This window comes from Macrobrachium rosenbergii, chromosome 4 (genome assembly GCF_040412425.1).
Source record: "Macrobrachium rosenbergii isolate ZJJX-2024 chromosome 4, ASM4041242v1, whole genome shotgun sequence".
Classification (NCBI taxonomy): Eukaryota; Metazoa; Arthropoda; class Malacostraca; order Decapoda; family Palaemonidae; genus Macrobrachium; species Macrobrachium rosenbergii.
The window spans coordinates 1443863-1465221 of record NC_089744.1 but is presented as its reverse complement, the minus strand read 5'-3'; the positions used below and the strand labels follow the sequence as shown (position 1 = coordinate 1465221).

General features: G+C 37.3%; 1 protein-coding gene across 3 annotated transcripts in view; it reads right to left on the bottom strand.

Moving 5' to 3' along the window:
• LOC136829395 (trichohyalin-like) overlaps window positions 1–21359 on the bottom strand; it is a 95390-nt gene that overhangs the window by 5516 nt on the left and 68515 nt on the right. For 2 of the 3 annotated variants that reach the window (XM_067087892.1, XM_067087900.1), the window contains 15 exons: window positions 18111–18254; window positions 17191–17354; window positions 16473–16623; window positions 15536–15718; window positions 13403–13534; window positions 12763–12945; window positions 11299–11430; window positions 9958–10140; window positions 8909–9040; window positions 7813–8001; window positions 6925–7065; window positions 6155–6337; window positions 5656–5796; window positions 4525–4707; window positions 3615–3665 (listed from right to left, as the gene is read on the bottom strand). In XM_067087892.1, coding sequence (XP_066943993.1) covers window positions 3615–3665; window positions 4525–4707; window positions 5656–5796; window positions 6155–6337; window positions 6925–7065; window positions 7813–8001; window positions 8909–9040; window positions 9958–10140; window positions 11299–11430; window positions 12763–12945; window positions 13403–13534; window positions 15536–15718; window positions 16473–16623; window positions 17191–17354; window positions 18111–18254 — 2292 coding nt within the window. Of the gene's footprint in view, window positions 1–3614; window positions 3666–4524; window positions 4708–5655; window positions 5797–6154; window positions 6338–6924; window positions 7066–7812; window positions 8002–8908; window positions 9041–9957; window positions 10141–11298; window positions 11431–12762; window positions 12946–13402; window positions 13535–15535; window positions 15719–16472; window positions 16624–17190; window positions 17355–18110; window positions 18255–19062; window positions 19112–21359 lie in introns of those variants that run through there. The other variant, XM_067087911.1, reaches the window with a different exon arrangement.

The window sequence follows — 21359 nt, the reverse complement described above, 5'->3', positions numbered from 1 at the left end:
TTCTCAGCCACTTGTTCATGGTTGCTTAATGACCACTAGATAGGTCTGTGTTTTTATTTTATATCATTGCTTCTGAACATTATGTTACAATTCTCAAATTTCATTCTGGGACTTTCGTCCCAACCATGAATTGATAAAGCATTATTCCTGTTGTCTATTCTTAACTTTTCTTGTTCAGTGAGACCATTGTCCAAGTTTCTGCCTGTTTCTCCAGCATATGAAATGTCCCAATTCTCACATTTAATGACATATTCCACGCAGTTTTGTTTTCCATCCTTGTTATTCCGACTCATTCAGAACAAGTGGAGCATTTCAAGCCGTAAGTGCAATTGAATGGCCTATGCGGTTTGAAACGTACCAACCTACTTGTAGCCTAGGTCTTATACTACGAAACCCAGGTTGCTTCCCTCATAGGTTATTCCAAATTGCATTTAAAACACTGCATTGCCTTGTGTATATTAATCTAATACAAACGATATGAACTTACCCGTTAGTTCAAATGGTGCATTCAATATTCCCAGCCTGAACTAGAATGAGATTGGCAGGAGCACAATCTCTACTTCATAACCCTCACCCAAAGCACACTTAAAAGAAATTCTCCTTACACTTAGATATGCATATCTCCTTAAGGAAATCTCCTTAAATGAATTTTAAGCTGAAAAGGAATACTTAAGTTGACTTGAAGGCACCGACAACTATGGCTGCATTCCCTTTTCTTGAGTCCCTGCCAGACAGAACTCCATTGCACCAAGGCTGTGACGAGACTGGGGTCACGACCGTCGCTGACCAACACCAAATGTTCGACTAACAACCGGACAAACAACAGACGTTTGTAGTTAAGCACCATTACACGTATACTTGCAATTAAATACATGAAACAGCAAAACACAATGCTTTTCACAACTAAATACAAACACAACAGAACAATATCTTTCTTCTACAGAACACTCATTTCCACTTTACGTAAATTTAGAAAGAATGCATGCAGCTATACCACAACTTGCGGAAAAGTACAATCTCTCTTGTTAAAATTTCGACACTTGTCTGCAGTCTTCTTGCACGTAGTATTCCTGATGGTATTATTTGAGATGGATCACGAATTCATGGTTTGCATATCTGTACTGTGTTGTTTCTGCAATTTTACTGTGAAAAGGCAATTGTATGATAGTTTTATTTTCTATAATCCTCACAGAAAAGCTGGTATGGTCAATGACTTTGTGGTTGCCCAACCCCATTTATCTGGTATTCTTAATTCTAACCTTGGGAAACCCTTCACGGTAGTATCTTGAATGTTAACAGAAATGGATACCTGGTGAGAAGTCTACAATCAAATCAACATAAAGACTATGTGGAGAGTGCTGAGGATGCAAGGTACTGCACAGTTATGAAAAACTGCTTAAACCAGTGAAAATTTTTTTTTTTTTAACTTTTTGGATGATGCAAACAGAGAAGCTCATGAGCAATCTTCAATTACATTTCTTCTGAAGAGGGAGGCAGTAGCCCTTGAAAGCTACAAAATTTTATATTGGATTAATAATATACTTGAAAAATCTACGCAAGAAGGGTCATCTTATCACCTGTAATTTTCAGAGCGTGAATGTTATTATTGATACTTTAAATGCGATTACAGATGTTATGTTTCTGGATTGCCGGACCTCAATAGCCGAGATAGCAAGCCTAATAAAGTAAAAAATTAAAATTGCTTGTTTTCAGTTCTCAACTACCTCAAGGGTATTCAGGTGAACATCAGCCAGATTCCCCTAACTGAACGCCATGGGCAACCCCCCCTGCGGCAGTAACTTACAAGGATACAGAGCAAGTGATTTCCCATCGCCACGGAAAGGCACAATCCTCGACATTAGAGTAGAATGACACAAACTGCCAGCGACCAGCTGGGTTAGTAGCTACACGGATCAATCTGATTCAGGTCTAGTACGAGAAAAGGAATATAAGAGGTTTAAAGACCCCAGAGAAAATTTTAAGAAAATCTTGTTTTGGTCATTCTGATCCATCCCAGTCGCCAAAATTTTATTACGACCTGGTTAATGACTCAAGTGGTTTGGGATACTGCTATCTTATTTCCAGCGGTGCATCTATGGCTAACCTTTTTGGCAGAGCTGAACCAGATGCAGTTGACTTGTTCCTCGCAGGTCAAGGAGGGTTCACACTCCTTTTATGAGACCTATTCCTGCATTTATTCTACAGAAATTATCAGTGTGCTGACTGCATGTTTGACATCTGCTTTATTATTTTATTTCGCCAATTACTGCCAAGCCTTGAAACTTTCTTTCATCCTCCATTTTCATATATACTGTATCCATTTTCCAAATATATATATATATATATATATATATATATATATATATGATATTGATGACCATGCAGCAACAGAAGCGGCGCCAACACCAAACATTTCTAAGATGAAGAGAAGTCAAACTAATTCGCAGGTAATATTATCTCCATAGCAAAGATATGCAGTGCCGAGACGCTCTCGCTATTCTCCTCTCCCTTATATTCACTGCTTAAAGCATATTTCACTATAGGTAACACTGCCTGAAGATGAGGAGTTTAAGGCTCTCTTTGTTGGCGAGGAAATAAAACGTAAAATAAACTAAATTAACTAAATATTACATCTCATTGCATACTTGATAACACTCAACCAATGGTGTTGTCACTTTTAATTTTAAGCTATATGTAGTGAACTGGTCGTGTTTACATCTGGTAAAATTCGAGTGTGGTGAACCTGCTCCGAATTAATTTTCTAGATGTCAAAAACCATTTCATTCTGAGCAAGACAACGACGCCACGTGTTTTATGTACTGGCTTAATACTAACATTGTTTATTACGCTCTTTTTCTACTTCTGAGAAATATATAAGTAGATCCCGTCACTTTTCTAAGTAGCTTGACTTAATGGACAATTCACCAGTCCATTGAAAGTCAATGAACAATCAGTTATATATACATATATATATATATATATATATATATATATATATATATATATATATATATATATATATATATATATATATATATATATGTGTGTGTGTGTGTGTGTGTGTATGTGTATAATATATAATATATCTATATATATATACATATATAATATATATACATATACATTGTAATCTCCCTCAAGGGACGTGGCTCCAGGAGATGTTAGCCTTTCAATTCTCAGCTAGTCTTTTGGGATGAGAGTGCTAGCCACATGCCCTTGACAACCTCCTCTTTGGACAACAAAGGTAGTGTAGGTTTTTAAAGGAGTATGCCTGTATATCATGTATCTTACGTGGATTTTATTATATATATATACATTATATACGTATATGTATAATACATATATACATATATATATATATACCTTTGTATGTGTACGAATATCTGTGCTTATACATACACATGCACGCATACGTTACCAAACTCCAAAGATGTATGAAACAAAGTGCCTAAAACTCCATCATCCTCCAGTGTCCCATGAATCTCTCAACATATACTCAGAATGTGTCCATTTATCACCAGGTGCAAAATCTATTATCGACATCAGTATTTTGCAAATTCCTGTCCATGAATTAGCGTGGGAAAGGGAGCAACACACAACGCTAGCAACCTTACTTTTGTCCGCAATTAGCCAGGACATGAAGCTGTTCTCTGGAGCGTCGTCATCTGGGGAGGCAGCATTATGAAGTCAAGGTCAGTGGAAGGTCAGAGGTTGCACAAGTAACCATTCTTTAAAATATTCAGATCATAGCTTAAGCAGCGAAAGCCCAGTCAGAGCGACAGCAACGACAGCAGAAAAAAATAACACTGACAGATGTTACGAAGCTGACTAGAACAAAAATGCTAGGCTTACAACTATCATAGTTTGAGACTAAGCCTTTTATTGAGTCTTTTATTGCAAGGCAAATATTAAATGGCTAAAACTAAGGAAAAGACATGGATGATGAGTAACTAGGCTATAGTGACTAGAGTATTGTCCAGATTCCATAAAACGCTGTATGGTCAGTATAGAAACTCAGATTTCTTACCTTTCGCCTTCGACTAAATGCCTCCAGTGCACTGTAAACCCTCTTATCTATTCTAAAATGCTGTTTCTTAATTTGGTCACCCAATTCCCTCACGTTCAGATAGGGAAATGACAGCCATAAATGATTTGATCAAACGCTCACTCGAAATTGTCGTCTAATTTTGCCCTTCCATTACGGGAACATGAACATGGCAAGGTTAGTATCTTTTCGTGTTTTGTTTAATTCTTTATCATATTTAAAGGTGAGTAACATTTTATTCTATTAGTTCAGAACCATTCCCTACCCACTGATTTCTCTCTCTCTCTCTCTCTCTCTCTCTCTCTCTCTCTCTCTCTCTCTCTCTTTCATTATCTGAAACTTCCCTTTTCCTCCAAATTCAACGTCTTTTTCCCCCCTTTTCTCTGACCTAATATATTTGAAACTCCTCTCTCTCTCTCTCTCTCTCTCTCTCTCTCTCTCTCGTTATCTCTCGTTAAATAAAAACCCCATTTTCTCACCGTCATAGATGCTAGGAACTCCTCCTTCGAAGTAGACTAAGGCAGGCAGGTGACTGATGCCGAGCTCTTCGGCGACCTCGACGTCGTTAGTCTTGACGAACTGGATGCCCACCTCATCCGTCTCGTCGTCAATCGTCTCCAGCTCGGCCAGAACAGTCTCGCAAGTCGGGCAGTTGTCGTCGTCTGCGGATGTTAAAGCACTTTCACTTTTGAGGAGAGCAGCAGGGACTGTTCTCCGTTAGCAAGGCATTCATTAAGTTGTTCAGGTTCTTCGCCCTCCCTTCAAGACTAAATTCAAGCACGTCTGTCATGTTCAACGGCTTAGAAAGAGCTTTCTCGAGTATTCTAAAATCATCTCCTAGCCCAGTTGTGAGAGCCTGTCATAAAGGAATGCTAAAACTAGATGATCAAAAATTTAAAGATTCTGATCAGAAGTGGGGACAGTTCTACAACGTTTGTTTCACGTCCCAGTTCTTAACTAAGCCAGCTATCATTCTGATACAAATTTCTCTTTGATGTTAAGGCCAAATGTCTCACTAACAAGCTTAATGGTAGAGTACCGGTAGCAAAAATGACCTCCTCTACAGATAAAGGATGCCCACTGAAGTAAAGAGGCAAGGACTGCAGAAAGAACAGGGGAAAAGATGGTCTTCAATTCGCTAGAAACTCTTCACCATCTGACTGAGGCAAAATTAGGAGATTCTTTTAGCTACTTTAATGTTACACCTCGAGGTCTAACTTATATTATGTAATGCAGATTTTGTATTACAAGGAAACGTCTCCTGATGGCTACTATATCATATATAAATCAAGTAGATATTTTAAAAGGATTTAAAAATACGAAAATCATACCATAAGTACTGAAGAATTATGAGAACTGTTATACAGATATATACACAAACAACCAAACGCATACACACACATATATATAGTGTATATACATAACCCAATGTATGTGTGTACGTGTACCGCACATTCAACAGTAAACTCTTCATGCGTGCACAAGACAAGAACTATTTCTATACATAACTTCCCAGAGAACTTCACAACTAATACACACGACTGCGATAACGTAAAAGAATCACATTCATGACACTGAAGTCCCTAGAAGCAAACCGCCCAGATGCTCACAGAAATAGACGACCAGATACTCGAAAGTATCGACGAGGTTCTGCAGCATTTGGCCGTCCACCTCCTCGATGATGGAAGTTGGTCCCTTGTCCTTGTTGTCTATAAGCCACTCGAGCAACGCCTCCTCGTCCTTCAGGTCACCTGAGTTGGAGTATAAGCAAAAACGTGTTAGGGACAAATGAATACACAAACACACACACACACGCGCATATACTGTATATATATATATATTATATATATATATATATATATATATATGTGTATATATGTATATATATATATATATATATATATATATATATATATATATATATATATATATATATATATATATATATATATATATATATATAGGCCTATATATAGTGTGTACCAGAGATTTAGTACGACATCAGGAAGCATTAAATTATTATTATTATGATTATTTTATATAGGTAACATATTCTCTCTCTCTCTCTCTCTCTCTCTCTCTCTCTCACACACACACACAAAAACACACCTTCATAAATCTGCGGAAACCTATTCCTGAAGTAGACGAGAGCTGGAAGGCTGATGATGTCATATTCTTGAGCGATGCCTTCGTCAGAAATCTTGACGAAGTCGATGCCGATGTCGTCGCATTCGTCATCTATGTTCTCGAGCTCAGACAGAATGGCTCTGCTCTTGATGTCGTCCTCGGCATCTGAAAAAGTCAAAGTTCGAGACCTAACAAAGGAAATATTAGGCCTATTTTCCAAAGAACAGGTAAAGATCGAGATAAAACTCTTACCAGAAAACGAATGTTTAGCCTGACTGGAAATATGCTATCACGAATTATGGCCAACAGGAGGTAGTACCGTTATTTCTATCTGATTTCAACATGATTAAAAAAAAAGTGAAAAAAAAAAAAAATAGCGAGGTAGGGCTGGTCCTTCGCAAAAGGATCGGTGGAAGAGAATATGGAATTGATAATGGGTCATTTAAAAGAACTGAATGACTAGAAACGTTACCTAAAAGAATATAACCAAGTGACCACTGAACAGAAGTCAGATCTAAATGTAAATGACTTCTTATCAGTACATCATTACATGGCTTTTTTAAGAATGATAAACATAACGGAACAGAAATCAACGGCGTAAATAGCGCAGATGTTAACAAAAATATAGAACGCAAGTTGATTAACAATTAAGGAACTTTCAACATACGTATGTTCTCGAGGGACACGACAAAATCCTCAACATTAGCCCGGCCAAAAAAAAAAAAAAAAAAAAAACTTCACGACAAACTTACAGAAGAAAACAGCGACGTTGTTGGACGTGTTTAGGATTCTCTCCAGCATCTTTTCGTTGACCTCCTCAATCTGATTCGGAATCTCCAAGGTTTCCTCCGAAGTCAGCCAGGCCAGAACGGCATCTTCGTCGGCAAGATCGCCTGCCATAGGGAAGAGATCTCTGTGAAATGCTAGTGGTCCGTATTTAATATACTTCATTTCAATCGTTATAAAGTTACATGATTATATATGTATAAATATATATATATTATACATACTGTATTATGTATTTTATATTTTATATATATAAATATAATCTATATATATATTATGTATATTATACATATATCTATATATATATAAATATAATCTATATATAGTTATGTAATTTATGCTTTAAACTTTAAATTATCCCATCGTGAATTGAGGTGTTCGGTGATGCTCAGTTATGACCAGGTTAATTTCAACTAATGCTTGAAACGCAATTCTGGGTTGAGACTTTTCTCATGTTTTGGATAATAATTTTTCATTTGTTGGGAACACTATTTTATGTAAGTCAAATACTGTATGCTATAATGAATGTCTTTTCTTTCCCTTGAGTAAAATATACTATTACTTCTAGTTGATATTATTATTTTATTATTACTATTATTATTATTATTATTATTATTATTATTATTATTATTATTATTATTATTATTATTATTATTATCATCAAAACTCTTTCTTCCTTGATAACTTAACACTATTATTTCACACTAGCACCTGAATCACTTGATCTATCAAGCTATAAACGTATGCGAATTTCCTCTCTGTGTCCCTCTCCTTCCCTCGCGCGCGCACATACACACACACACACACACACACACACACACACACACACACGCAGTTACGCCGACTCACATTACCTTTGAAGAGAATAGCCTCGCCATTTCTGAAGAGCGCCAGGGCGGGAATAGTCTTGATGCCGTAGTCTTTGGCGATGCCCGTCTCCTCTGTGGTGACGAAGTGCATGCCGTGGTCGTCAGTGTCGTCGTCTATGTTCTCCAGCTCCTTCAGGATCTTGTCGCACTGCTCGCCTTCGTCGCACGCGCCGCCTGAGGGGGAAGAATTGATACACATGAATTTCAACAATGTTGTTCAGTAAGTCATTCCTGTTTCGTCTCAAAAACTATCTTTCATTTCCCCCAAATTGCCTCTTGGCAATTACAGTATGTCCTAACCACTTAAATCATGATCTAATCTACGTGTTGGCGTCGTCGGAATTCCCTTGGACTGCTGCATCACCTAATATTCTAGAAAAATATACTTTCACGGATGGGGATAAATAGATGAATAGAAAGTGCTTCACAGAACAAGCGAGATAGTTGAACTGATGGAAGATCAAAATACAGTACAGGATTATAATCAGCCAAATGTAAGTGTGGCAGACGAATTAAAGTATAGTGTCTTTTACAATTATTTCTTTTCAAAGACAATACTTTCATAGTCAAATTCTGAAATTATAGTTTCAAATATAAGTATGCAAGTGTAATATATACCGTGAGGAACGCTATGTATAATTATGTTAAGTTACAACTGCTCATTCAACCATAAACAATAATAACACCAATTTTGATATTACGTTGCAAACTTAGTTTTATTATTTCGCTAGTGAAGATTTAACTCATTCAGATACAGAAGTTAATCATTACAACGGGATTACTAGCTCTACTATTCATTTATTGAAAGTTTTGAAAACGATTAACAATAAGCTACAGTACTTCAGCTATCCTGAGAATGCTGTCGTTCGAAGCACCATAATTACCAAGTCAAGGTCTTCACATCATGCCGTAAGTCTTCAAGAAAATAAAAACAACTTAGTTTAGACCTTGTCAAGCATGGGTCTGGAAGTCTTGCTGAAAACACGTTACTTCAACAACATAATCATTACACTGTCAGATGTCAAGCCTCTTCAAGATGGCAATAACAACAATCAAAGTAACAACAACAACATCTACTCACTGAAGTACACAACAACATATTCGAAGTTGCTGATCAGGTCATCGAGGATCTCGTCCGTGACCTCTTCGATGGTGTCTGTGTTCTTCTGCTCCAGAAGCCACGCCAGCACCTCTTGCTCGTTGCTCAGGTCACCTGACGGAGAGAGGAGACAGGTAAGAAAGATGCCGTTTCTTGTGGGAGCTTTCAGTGTTCCTAGATTTGGCGTTCAATACAGCGTACGTGGTGAACCTATGCGTGAGAATTTCTCTGTAGCCACAGCTGTCTCACAAAGACCCGATTTCCTAACACATTTCGGATACATTTCCAAGGAGAAGTAATTCAAGGTGATTCTTCTTCCTAGGTGGGTTACTGCCAAGCCACCAAGCTACTGAGAGATAAGAGACAGTTTAGCACAGTCGATACAGAGCAATTCCACCTCAGTAACTTTGATATTGTACAGTATGATACGTGTTTGTTTTAACAGACTGAAATATACAGAATCTAAAAGCCACATTGACTAATATATATATATATATATATATATATATATATATATATATATATATATATATATATATATATATATATATATATATATATATATATATATTTATAAAGCTCACCTTTTGAATAATCGGTTTCCTCAAAATTTTGGATATACTTGCTACTGTGCGTGTTGAGTGTGAATGAGAAATGAACACACTTACCATGTACTTAAAATTATATAAAAACAAGAAATTGAGTTCCGACATTTTGGATATGGTATAGAATAAATGAATTACATAAATGAGATGACAGTAGTTGGTTTGTCTTAGAGAGAATTATATGATAATGGTAAAGTAATCTGTAGGACTAAATAACAGTAATTACTTTTTGAGCAGGTGAAAGATATAAAACAATGAGGAGGGTAGCCCTCATAGCGTCAGGAAGACTGTGGTGACAGGTGGAAGCCTGCTCAATCTAATGCGTCAGTCTAAGAACGGTTCCAAGTGGACTTAATTGGGGCAGGATAAAAAGTCGTGAAAGCAGGTGCCCATGGCAAAGGAATGGGAGTGGGGAGGAACACCCACCTTCGTATATACTCGGTATCCTGTTTTCGAAGTAGACTAGAGCAGGGAGATCGTCAATGCCGTATTCCTTGGCCTCGGCGTCATTGTCAATCTTGACGAAGGGGACACCGGCCTGTTCACAGTCGTCGTCGATGTTCTCGAGTTCGCCCAACACCTCGTGGTCCTCTGGGTCGTCCTTGTCGTCTGTTAAACACAGGCAATTTGGTCAGTGATCTAGTAAAACAATTAGGTCTCATATATTAAGCCAAAAACATCGTTCACTGTCGGATTCACTACAGTTGTTTCTAAACCTAAGGTCCCAGTTCGAAACCTGTCCAGCTCCCAAACACTTGTCAAATATAGTTCCCTTTGGGTGGGAGGCACTCCCAAAGCAAAGCGAATTCGGTATTAAACGATATTCGTCGTTAATATTTTTGAGTTTAAAACAATCACGCATGTGTGTCACAAAAATTAATGATTAAATCTATTTAAAATATACATAATTACTTCAAATTAATATAACTGCATCAAGTAAATTTTGCAAGATAAAAATATATCATTAATATAGATGTGTCTATCTACTTCATTCCCTTCTTTGCATTCCATTTTCTGACTTTCCTTCCTTGACTTCTCTTTAGAACCCATGTTTAACACGAATTTCCTAGGAATGGGAATGCCATTCCCCGATCAGCTGCCAGGTGTATGACGTAAATCCCACAATTATTCACTATCTAAAAAACTTAATATAGTCAAAGCAATTATAACGCACTTACCGAAAGGATACAAGAAATTACTTTCTGGTCGGTTCGCCTTGTCATTACAAGTATGTCTGCAACTTCTAAATGGCGTAGAATGTCGAAATGCTATCGCGGCTAGATGTTGTGTCAGATATGCTAAAATGTTCAGCGCCACCATGATAAACTAGGTAACAGATGATAACTAGGCCTAAATAGCTAGGTAACTTGGCTTATGAAATACGAAACGTTCGTATAGGAGTAGATTAACTTTTACTGGGCACCGCAGGGCACGAATTAGGTAGTCAAAGGGGTTAAGGATTCATTTGATCGTTAAAATACCTCGTAAGTAGACTGAATGGAATACCTTTATATTCTACCATACATCTAAAATCGATCACTACTTGAATGAGCAGAGATGGCAGCCACGTTGAGAGTAAGCTGCTTAAAGTGTTAGAATGCTATTCTTAGCAAAGAATACACAGGCAGAGTGTATCTCTACCCGGAGAGAACTCGATTGACCGGGATGCTTAAAGTCCGAACGTAGCAATTGGCGGGAAGAGAAAATTCCCGCCAAAGACTTTCCCCGAGCAGCTATCTCTAGAGGACTGCACGGGCCAGAACTTACAGAAGAGGACGGCCAAGTACGGCTCGTTGATGATCAGTTTGTCGAGCATCTCATCTGTGACATCGGCGATTTCCTCGTGATCCACGTGGTGGAAGAGCCATTCCAGGACGTCCTCCTCCTTCATGAGGTCACCTACAGGAGAAAAGAGAGAGAGAGAGAGAGAGATAGAGAAGAAGACGCATATGCTGTCATCAGCTTCGGTCGAGTACACAAAGGCAAGAACATTGGGATTCGAATTAAAAAGAAAAGATGCATCAGGGGTGACATGGGTTAGAAAAATATATTGATTAATTCGTGAATGTCATAAAATTTTTTACAGTATTTTGGTTGATCTAAGAGCCATAATAAAGAGGCATACGCTAAATAAAGACTCATAATCTGACCATGTGCTATAAACCATGATTTTGCATCATTATTTTTTAAATAATTTAAATAAAGTCAATTTTTCATGAAGCTACTGTAAATCTCAGTTCTAGAAAAAAAAAAAAAAATCTCACAAAAAAAAATTCCGGAGATCATCAAATCATCAAAAATCAGTATATGAAGTAACAAGAGCGTTCAAATTATTTAACGAAGAACACAAAATTTTCATATTCAAATTATGCAATTCGATTTTTAGTTCTGAGAGTTCGGAGACTGGAAAGAAGAAAATCATCTTTAGGAACATAATAAATAATCATTGCTAATTCCTTTGACATCCTGCTTTGAATGTTAGTACGTTTTCTAACTCTTAAGACGAGAGAGTGAAAGTCGGATAACATTTCATAGTAAGATGTAAAATGAAGCTGCTGATAATCGAGAAGTGATAAACTAAGAAGATGATTAATTAAGAGGTCACAGAGCATACTGGAGAATACTGAAATACTTTCAAATGAGTTCTGAAGCCGTGGGCACAGCAGGAAAAGATGGTTTCTTAAAGAAACATAGTATGACATTACGCAAATGAAACAGAGTAAGTATGTGAGTTGGCAGTGAATATGCATTTAAATGAATTAATGAAGAGGTACTATAAAATCGCACCCTAAGAACATCAAGTCTTTGACATTTAAAGTGGAATTGAATGAAAATTTAGGCTATAAAAGCCAGAGCTGGGACCATCAGGTCTTTGACAGTATCTAAAGGAATTGAGAGTAAAAAGTTTTAAAAGTGTAAGAGTTGGGACCTATCAGGTCATACTGCGCTGAAAAGGAATTGAGAGTAAAAAGTTTTAAACGTGTAACAGGAGGCAAACCTCGCAGCTGAGCTACGAAACAACTGTTAGGAGAGGGTGGAAAATAGGAAGGAAGAAAAGGAATATGAACGGAAGTGCAGTAAAATGGAAGGGGGTTACAACTAGGGGCCGAAGGGACGCTGCAGAGAACCTCAAGTAATGCATACGGTGGAGCGCGTCCGGTGCACTGACGGCACTAACCCCCCGCCTGCGGGAGTAAATATACAACGCACGAAGCCTCTGGCGGTCGTTACCTTCGTATATGTAGGGAATCTCGCTCTCGAAGTAGACCAGAGTCGGGACGCTCTCAATGCCGTACTCGCGGGCTTCCTCGTCGTTGTCGATTTTGACGAAGAAAATCCCGCGCTGGTCGCATTCGTCGTCGATGTTCTCCAACTCGGACAGCACCTTCTTGCTGCGACGGCTGTCCTTGTCGTCTGAACGACAGAAATCACCGTTACTTTCTGAGCCAACAGTAATGTAAATGGTAAAATAAACACTAACGATAATAGTAATAACGACGACGGGGCTGTTTTGATACAGTATTTTCTTTTAGCAATCATACGCTGTTGTTAAGGCCTAACCATAACTTCTATTTGTAAATAATAAATTTGCACGTTTCATACACAGACATGTACACACACACACACACACACATATATATATATATACACACACACACACACACACACACACACACATATATATATATATATATATATATATATATATATATATATATATATATATATATATATATATATATATATATATATATATATATATAAATAAATGTGTGGGCATTTGCGTCGTCTACACCCTACATATATTTCCATACTATAGGTCCTAACTGGCAAACCAACTCGAGCAGACCATCATCATCTGCGTGCTTACAGAAGAGAACGGCCAAGTGTTCTGACTTCTCAATGAGCTTATCCAGCATTTCGTCCGTGACGTGTTCGATTTCGTCTTCTTCCAACTGAAGGACGAGCCAGTCCAACACCTCGTCCTCGGCCAAGAGGTTTCCTGGGGAAGGAGAGAAACGTCGAGGTACTGATTAAAAGAACTATAAAAAAAATCAATGACAAAAACATAGACAAAAGCAAAACAAAACATCACCTTACTGTTTTTGTTTCTTAAAATACAAAAATAAAGTTTCCCTTCTTAAACTAAACCCATTTGATAAAAAAACTAAACAAATAAAAATCCACACCAAGTCAGTTACCACCAAGTTTTGCTCCAAGATGATATAAAATTGGGACCTTCTGGAGGAATCAGCTGCTCTGAAGTCCTCCGGGCGAACCCTTAATGAAACAAGGAACAAAAATACCAAAATATATAATTATAATAATCCCTTATCTCACACTGTTTTCAGTCTTTCGGCACATTATCATTCCTTAATGAGAGAGTTATTTTTTAAGGAATTATCGTTTGGCAGCGAATTCTCTAAAACATCTGTGTTTTAACCCTGACAGTGTCGAAACAATTCATGGTCTATAGAACCAACTATTAATGTCACAAAGGTAAACTGGCAGTATACTATACTTGATCAACTGAATTAACGGTACAACTTAGAAATCATTACATGAATAACATACTCTAATGTTTTTCTAAAGATTATTTCGTAAAAATAAAAGCAGATATAGAAAAAAAACCTATTGATAAGCGCATATATCCAAAAACTATTATTTTGGGTTATTTGATGAGCCTCCACTGTAAACCCTTTGGACCCAAATGCAAGTTTTCCGCTTCTCACGAACAGAAATCAACAGAATATTTGATGGCATTCTTTTTTTGGCACTTCATTCAAAGAATATGAAACGTCGGCTGTGAATATATATATATATATATATATATATATATATATATATATATATATATATATATATATATATATATATATATATACATATATATACATATATGTACAAATATAAATATTATATAATATACATGTGTATAAATATATATTTATATATATATACACACATAGTTTCCTTTAGTTTTCTAAGAAGGTCTAAAAACCAAAACGTAAAATACTTGGAACCAAAAAATTCTCACTTGTTTTGCGCTAATCGTCTAAAATGCTTTAAAGATTTAATTGCTTACGTGTTCTAGCTTGTCCTGTTTTCATTTTCTTTAAAAATCCCTTTGATATTTTACTTTCTTAAACTTCAAACCAACATTAATAATTCATCACCGTCTTCAAGAATTTGTAGCCTGTGTACCCGATGACGTCACCGCTGACGGAAAGAAGCGAACCAAATTAAAATAAACCTGATTCTAAGAAAGCCTTTGATCGTGTCCGCATCAGCAGCTGGCTGGTTAGAAGCAGTTTTGTAATTGACCGGTCTCCTTTCATCTGCATTTGAAAATGGGAACAAACGATTATCGACAGTTCTAAAGAGCTCCACTCTGGGAAGGACTGGGAGACGTGCTGAGGCAATTCCGAGAGCGCCATAACAATTGCCAGTACTTATATCTTAGTCACATGGATTGAAACTGGGAACAAACGCAGCCATCTGTAATTAGTTCATGTTCTTTGTTAACTTGTCAGGAGATTTGTGAATCAAGTGCAGGAGGTTAATTTAATGACAATGCAGTCCTTTTCCAGAGGACGAAACTACCATGCTAAAATAATGAAAATAAACTTTTAAATGGAAATATACAAAAAATTAGGGAAATATTTAAGCTCTCATAGTTTTCAAGTTACTCGGTAAATATTTATGGACCACAGGTGACGCCAATATACATAACAACCCTGAATGCTAAAAAAGGAAAGTAATGCAAACAACGGAACGTAACACTAACAACGGAAAGTAAAGATAACAATGGAAAGCACAATGGAAAGTAACGCTAAGAACAGAAAGTACTGCTACCAACGGAGAGTCGGATTGGCTCTGCACCTATTACTGCTAATCCTCTCCACTGTGTCGAGGAGTGGAATGACCTTGACCTCGCAACGCCACTTGACCCTCTCAAGTCTCACCTATGCAGAGGGAGGGGATGCCCTTCCTCAAATCTTACCTATGTAGAGGGAGGGGATGCCCTTCTCGAAGTACACCAGGGTGGGCAGGTGGTCGATGCCGTACTCCCGGGCCTCGTCCTCGTTGGAGATCTTGACGAAGGAGATGCCGTGGCTGTCGCAGTCGTCGTCGATGTTCTCCAGCTCGTTCACCACCTGCTGGGACTCGGCGTCGTCTTCGTCGTCTGCAGGGGAGGAGGAATGGTCTGCATCTCTTAATTCCGAATCTTTTTTCTTTTCAAGGGCTTTGGAATGTTGGAAGGTTGTAGGAAGGTGGAAACAATGAGCTTTACAAGATGAGTTCATAGATATTTCTCAGCCTGAGCAAATAATAATAAAAAGGTAAATAATATAACAATAATCATCGTCATCATCACCATCAGGGAGTATTTCTGAATGACCGAATCAAATCACGTAACTCCACTATTTATCAACATCACGTGGGAAGAAGAAGAAAAACACTAGAATATTGAGAATAATAAGAAATAATAATGATACTCCTAAAAAGGTCCCACTTACTCATTCACGTCCATGTACAGATCTTGCAGGCAAGCTTATATGCAAACTATAGTACATAATCTCTGTAGTTACTTTATACAATACGACTCGTTTATACTTGTAAATTACACATTTAAACACGAGCGTGAATGAGGATCAGCGTGCATAAACTCAGAATCAAAACGCATCGTTACTCTCGTTACCACTACTCTAAATCGACGCAGACTGCAAACTCGTGAAATGAAAAAAGCAAACAGTTTCCATCGTGCAAATGCTCTGATGGTCCATATGACTGCTGTTCGACGATTCACTCAGCGAGTTTCAAGTCTGCAAAGGGGTTCTCTGAAACACTTGAATGTAATGCCACTGGACTCATAAATAACTTGGTGAGGGTGACGACGTTAAACAAGTGCGAGAGGCAAAGATCACTTTAAGTCTTACAGAACAAGACGGCCAGGTGGTCAGACTCCCTGATGAGTTTGTCGAGCATCTCGTCGGTGATGTCCTCGATCTCGTCCGTGTGAAGCTGCTCGATGAGCCAGCTCAGGACCTCTTCTTCGTTGTGCAGGTCTCCATCGTAGAGCGAAGGAATCTGTCCACAGGGGAAATGAGCGAATGAATTTGTGACTGCCGACTTGACAGCACGGCTGTGCGTCTCATGTTAACAAAGAGTTATGCATTGACGGGGGTATTGCTGTCAGTACAACCCGCGTGTGTATGTATGTATGTATGTATGTATGTATGTATACACACACACACACACACACACACACATATATATATATATATATATATATATATATATATATATATATACGTGTATAAGTGTTACAGTAGATTCTATACATAGACATACATACACACTATATATATATATATATATATATATATATATATATATATATATATATATATATATATATACATATATGTGTGTGTGTGTGTGTGTGTGTATGTGTATTTAAATGTACATAGAAGCTACTGCCACTTTCATACGTGTGTGTGTGTGTGTGTGTGTGTATATATATATATATATATATATATATATATATATATATATATATATATATATATATATATATATATATATATATATATTGCAAGGCAGTCAAGCTTTCTTAGCAGGTGGCACTGCGCACCGACGCATGACTGCCTTCACCTCGTGCTCGAAGTAGACCAGGGCAGGCGTGTCTTCGATGCCATACTCCTTTGCAGCGACCTCGTCAGCAATCTTCACGATGTGGATTCCTTGTTTGTCCAGTTCGTCGTCGATATTTTCGAGCTCCTGCAGACTGGAGGCGTCGTCCGTCTCATCACGATCATCTTGGGGAGAAAGACGAAGACATGAAGTTATGACTTTGTGAATCTATTCGTCGAAATCAGTGAGTTGCAATTTATGCGAGGTCAAAAGGCTCGCGCGAAGGATTTGTTCCCAAACGCGGGGGGGCGGGAGGGATACTCTGAGAAAGGGGTTAAAGAAGTTGGACAGGTATGTAGAGAGTGAAAGAAGCAACGGTATGGAAATATGAAGCAAGAAAGTGCTGATGGGTCAAAAGGATGTTCCAAAAAAACTTTCAACACTGCTGAAAGTATGATGCCACGGATTAAGGCACTCAATAAATGGTACTATTCTACAGAGAATGAAATAAAAAAGTAGAGAATGATCATGATGATGAGTAATAGAAAGTGGGTAGGCAAGAAGAATCTGATGAAATGAATCAACAAGAAAAGCAAGACACAAAATTCTGTTACATAACGAGGTCGCCATAACTCATTGTGAACTGATAACCCTTAGTGATATATTGTAAAAATAATGATTAAAAACAGAAATGCAACCATGCCATGTTTTTCCTTAAATACATTCATATAAGTAATAAAAATGTTTGCAACTGGATATTTACAATGTTTCCTCTCATTCTGTAAACAGGCGCATGTAAAAGAGGAGAGAAAAGAATACAGCGTTTCCTCCCACTCTGTAAAACAGAACTAACAAAATATGAATGAAAAAGCAGAGAGAAAAAGAAGCTGCCTTTATAGATTGTTAGTTCTACTAAGAAACACAAAGAGGCGAGTGCTTACAAAAGATCACAGCCAAATGGTCCATAGAATCTATGAGGGTGTTAAGGAGACCTGGCGTGACATCATCGATAGTGTCGTCATCGTCCCCCGTGTTCTTGTTCTCCACCAGCCACTCCAGAACCTTGTCTTCGTTCATCAGGTCACCTGAAATATCAAAAAAAAAGAATCAGGCCGTGGTACCCTTCTCCAGATGAAGACTGATGAGCAGGACAGTGAAGAATGGATATGGAAAGAATGAAAAACAAAAATTATTCACGCGACATTCAAGGCGAAGTCTTCTAATCTAATTATTTTGACGAAGGAAAGGTAGTGGAAACTGGCAAATGAAACATGCGGTATTGCAGGACCGTAGTAACCGTCTCCGGGTAAAAGACGGATGAGCAGAACAGTGAATACTGTCATTAAGACCACAAACAACAAAAAAGAGGAAGTGTGAACGTGGAAAGGATGAAAAACAAAAATTACTCATGCGGTGTTCAGGGTTAAAGTCTTCTAAGCTGAAATTTACCTGTTTCTGCTACCTTTCCTGCCTCAGAATATTCACTGATTTGTGAATATTAAAACTGTTTTATTTACAACAAATGAACCGATAATCTGACGAAGGAAAGGTAGCAGAAACAGGTAACTGTAACATGCGATGCTACGGGTACGTTATAAATCAGAAAAGGATTCTTTCAGACTTCAACAGAAAGGGCGAGCGATGTTACCCAACTTCTACACATAAACACCAATAAAAGACTCTTCGTCCGCTTGAAAGGTCGTCGCAGACGAGAGATAAATATAATAAAGTCAAAAACGGATAAATTCGATGCGAAGAGAAACAAAAGAAGGTTTCCGGGGACCGAAGAATGTGGTGTTTTTAACAGAAGAATTTGGAAGTTACTGACAGATACTGGAGGATACGTGAGTTGTAAAAGTGACATGCCACAAAAATGATAATACCATAACGTACCATTTTCACACATAAACCTATAAGGAATGTCAGAATAACATGGTATTCTCGTTCCTGTAATGACACCAGATGAGAACGAAAGAAAACAAAATTAATATGAAGCAGGTTATTTAGCTTGCTTTTCTCTTAAAAAGAGATACCATTTGCGCAACAAAAGGTGTGAAAAAAGCAAACCAAATATAAATTATTATACTGCGAAACAAAAATAATAATAACTAAAAATTAGCATTTACTTAAAAAGGAAAAAAATGATAAGTAGCGTTTAAAGAAAAAGGAAAAATTATAAAATGAATTTACAGAAAAAGGGAAAAAATTTGTAATTAACATTTACAAAAAAATTTTAAAAAAATTATTAAAGTTATTTTATGATATATTAGGACAATATCAAGGATGAGCTGGTAATTTGCTGTTAGAAACCATTACATTTTGCAGAGTACAGTTTCTAAGGAACCCCAAGACATCTCAAAAGAACCCAAAAGACAAAAAGACTATTTGTCTAATGGGCCTTACAGGAATAAAATCAACATTTTCAAACTGCAATTTCTTATCGCTTATAAGTAAAATTTTAAAGTGTCGAGAAATTTACTTGACAGTTCCTTTGGAAATTATCACTACAGGAGAAACTCTCAGTTTACTCATTTTAGCCTAAGTTGGACAGAGCAGAGCTAGTCACCTGAGTGAATGGGGAAAATTAGTTTAGTAAAAAAAAAAAAAAAAAAAAAAAAAAAAATAAAAGCGAAAAATTCTAGTACACTGGAGGTTTAAAAAATGAAGTCGGCCCATTTGCTATTATTTTTTGACTGCTAAAGGACTTCTCACATCTATTAGCCTGAGGTGGACTACGGGAATCTAAAGCAACCTAGACTTTATGAGAGACTTGATTTTACAACAGAAATCTCGTGATGTCTCTTTTTTTAAATGAGCCACAGCCGGCTGTCGATTGAATTTTGTTCCAATAAAAATATTACTGCGTCGTTCGTTCGCTTTCCTGATCTGCTTGAGTCAACAGAGTGGGTTTCGATCTGCTTTCGTCAGAGATATACTCTGTTCTGCTAGCTGTCAGATGACTCACAAGTGACTCAGCAGACCCTGCTTGGGTTTGAAGGCTGAGTGCCACTGCACCAGAACGTGTCAGAATTAGATATTTAGTAAATGCTGGTCGTTGCGTCACTGGCTTTCGTAAATGCTCTGAAGGATGATTAATACTCTCGCTAGGAAGTTCTGCATTTACATGGCAATAAAACTGATGATGAAGCATGATGATGATGATGATGGCGATAGAAAAACATATTGACAACAACAACAACAATAACAACGACAGTAATAAAAGAAACAAACATAACGTAAGTGCCATGAAAACCACGGTGTTAGCTAACAAGAAACTTTGACCTTACCTAACAAAATTCATCAAACGCATCACTCAGCCTGGCAACTGCCCTCTACTCTGCCACCCGACTCATGCGGTCTTCCAATATCCAGGTATTCAAGGTGTATATTAATGCCTTTAGTATGCTTTCTTTTTTTCTAATCCGAAGGGAGATGTCCACAGACGAACAGCACGAACAGCCAATCAAGATTAGCGCAATGATACTGGTCGTGGATATTCACCGTCAGATAAAACAAAAAAGAAAAGAATCCCCATTCACATTCAAGTGGGGTACCATGCTGCTGCACCGCCCAGCACCAAATGCGTTTCGTTCCGGATAAAACGCATTGAAATTATTATGCAGTGCTATACACCACTGCCTTATTATTCTGATTGGTGTTGATGTTTATGCATGTTTATGTTTAGTCATCTTGCATTACAAGTACGCAGCTGGTTCAGGATGAAAATTTACTAATTTTCATTAATAATAATAATAATAATAATAATAATAATAATAATAATAATAATAATAATAATAATAATAATAATAATACTCAGAAACATATTCAGCTGTTTTTATGCCTCCCACAATTTTCCTAGCGTATTCATACGGAACAGCTTGAAATATTTATGACTGCCTAAAACAGTTCATAAATGTAAGACCTTTCGTTTCCTTGCGTCCTCTCTCTCTCTCTCTCTCTCTCTCTCTCTCTCTCTCTCTCTCTCTCTCTCTCTCTCTCTGTCACTAGCGGATCCAAAAAAATTTCATGGGGGCACCAATTTCATACTAGACACACACACATATATATATATATATATATATATATATATATATATATATATATATATATATATATATATATATATATATATATATGAGTGTGTGTGTATGTTATTTAAGTAGAAATTATGAAATGGACAGCAATCGCCT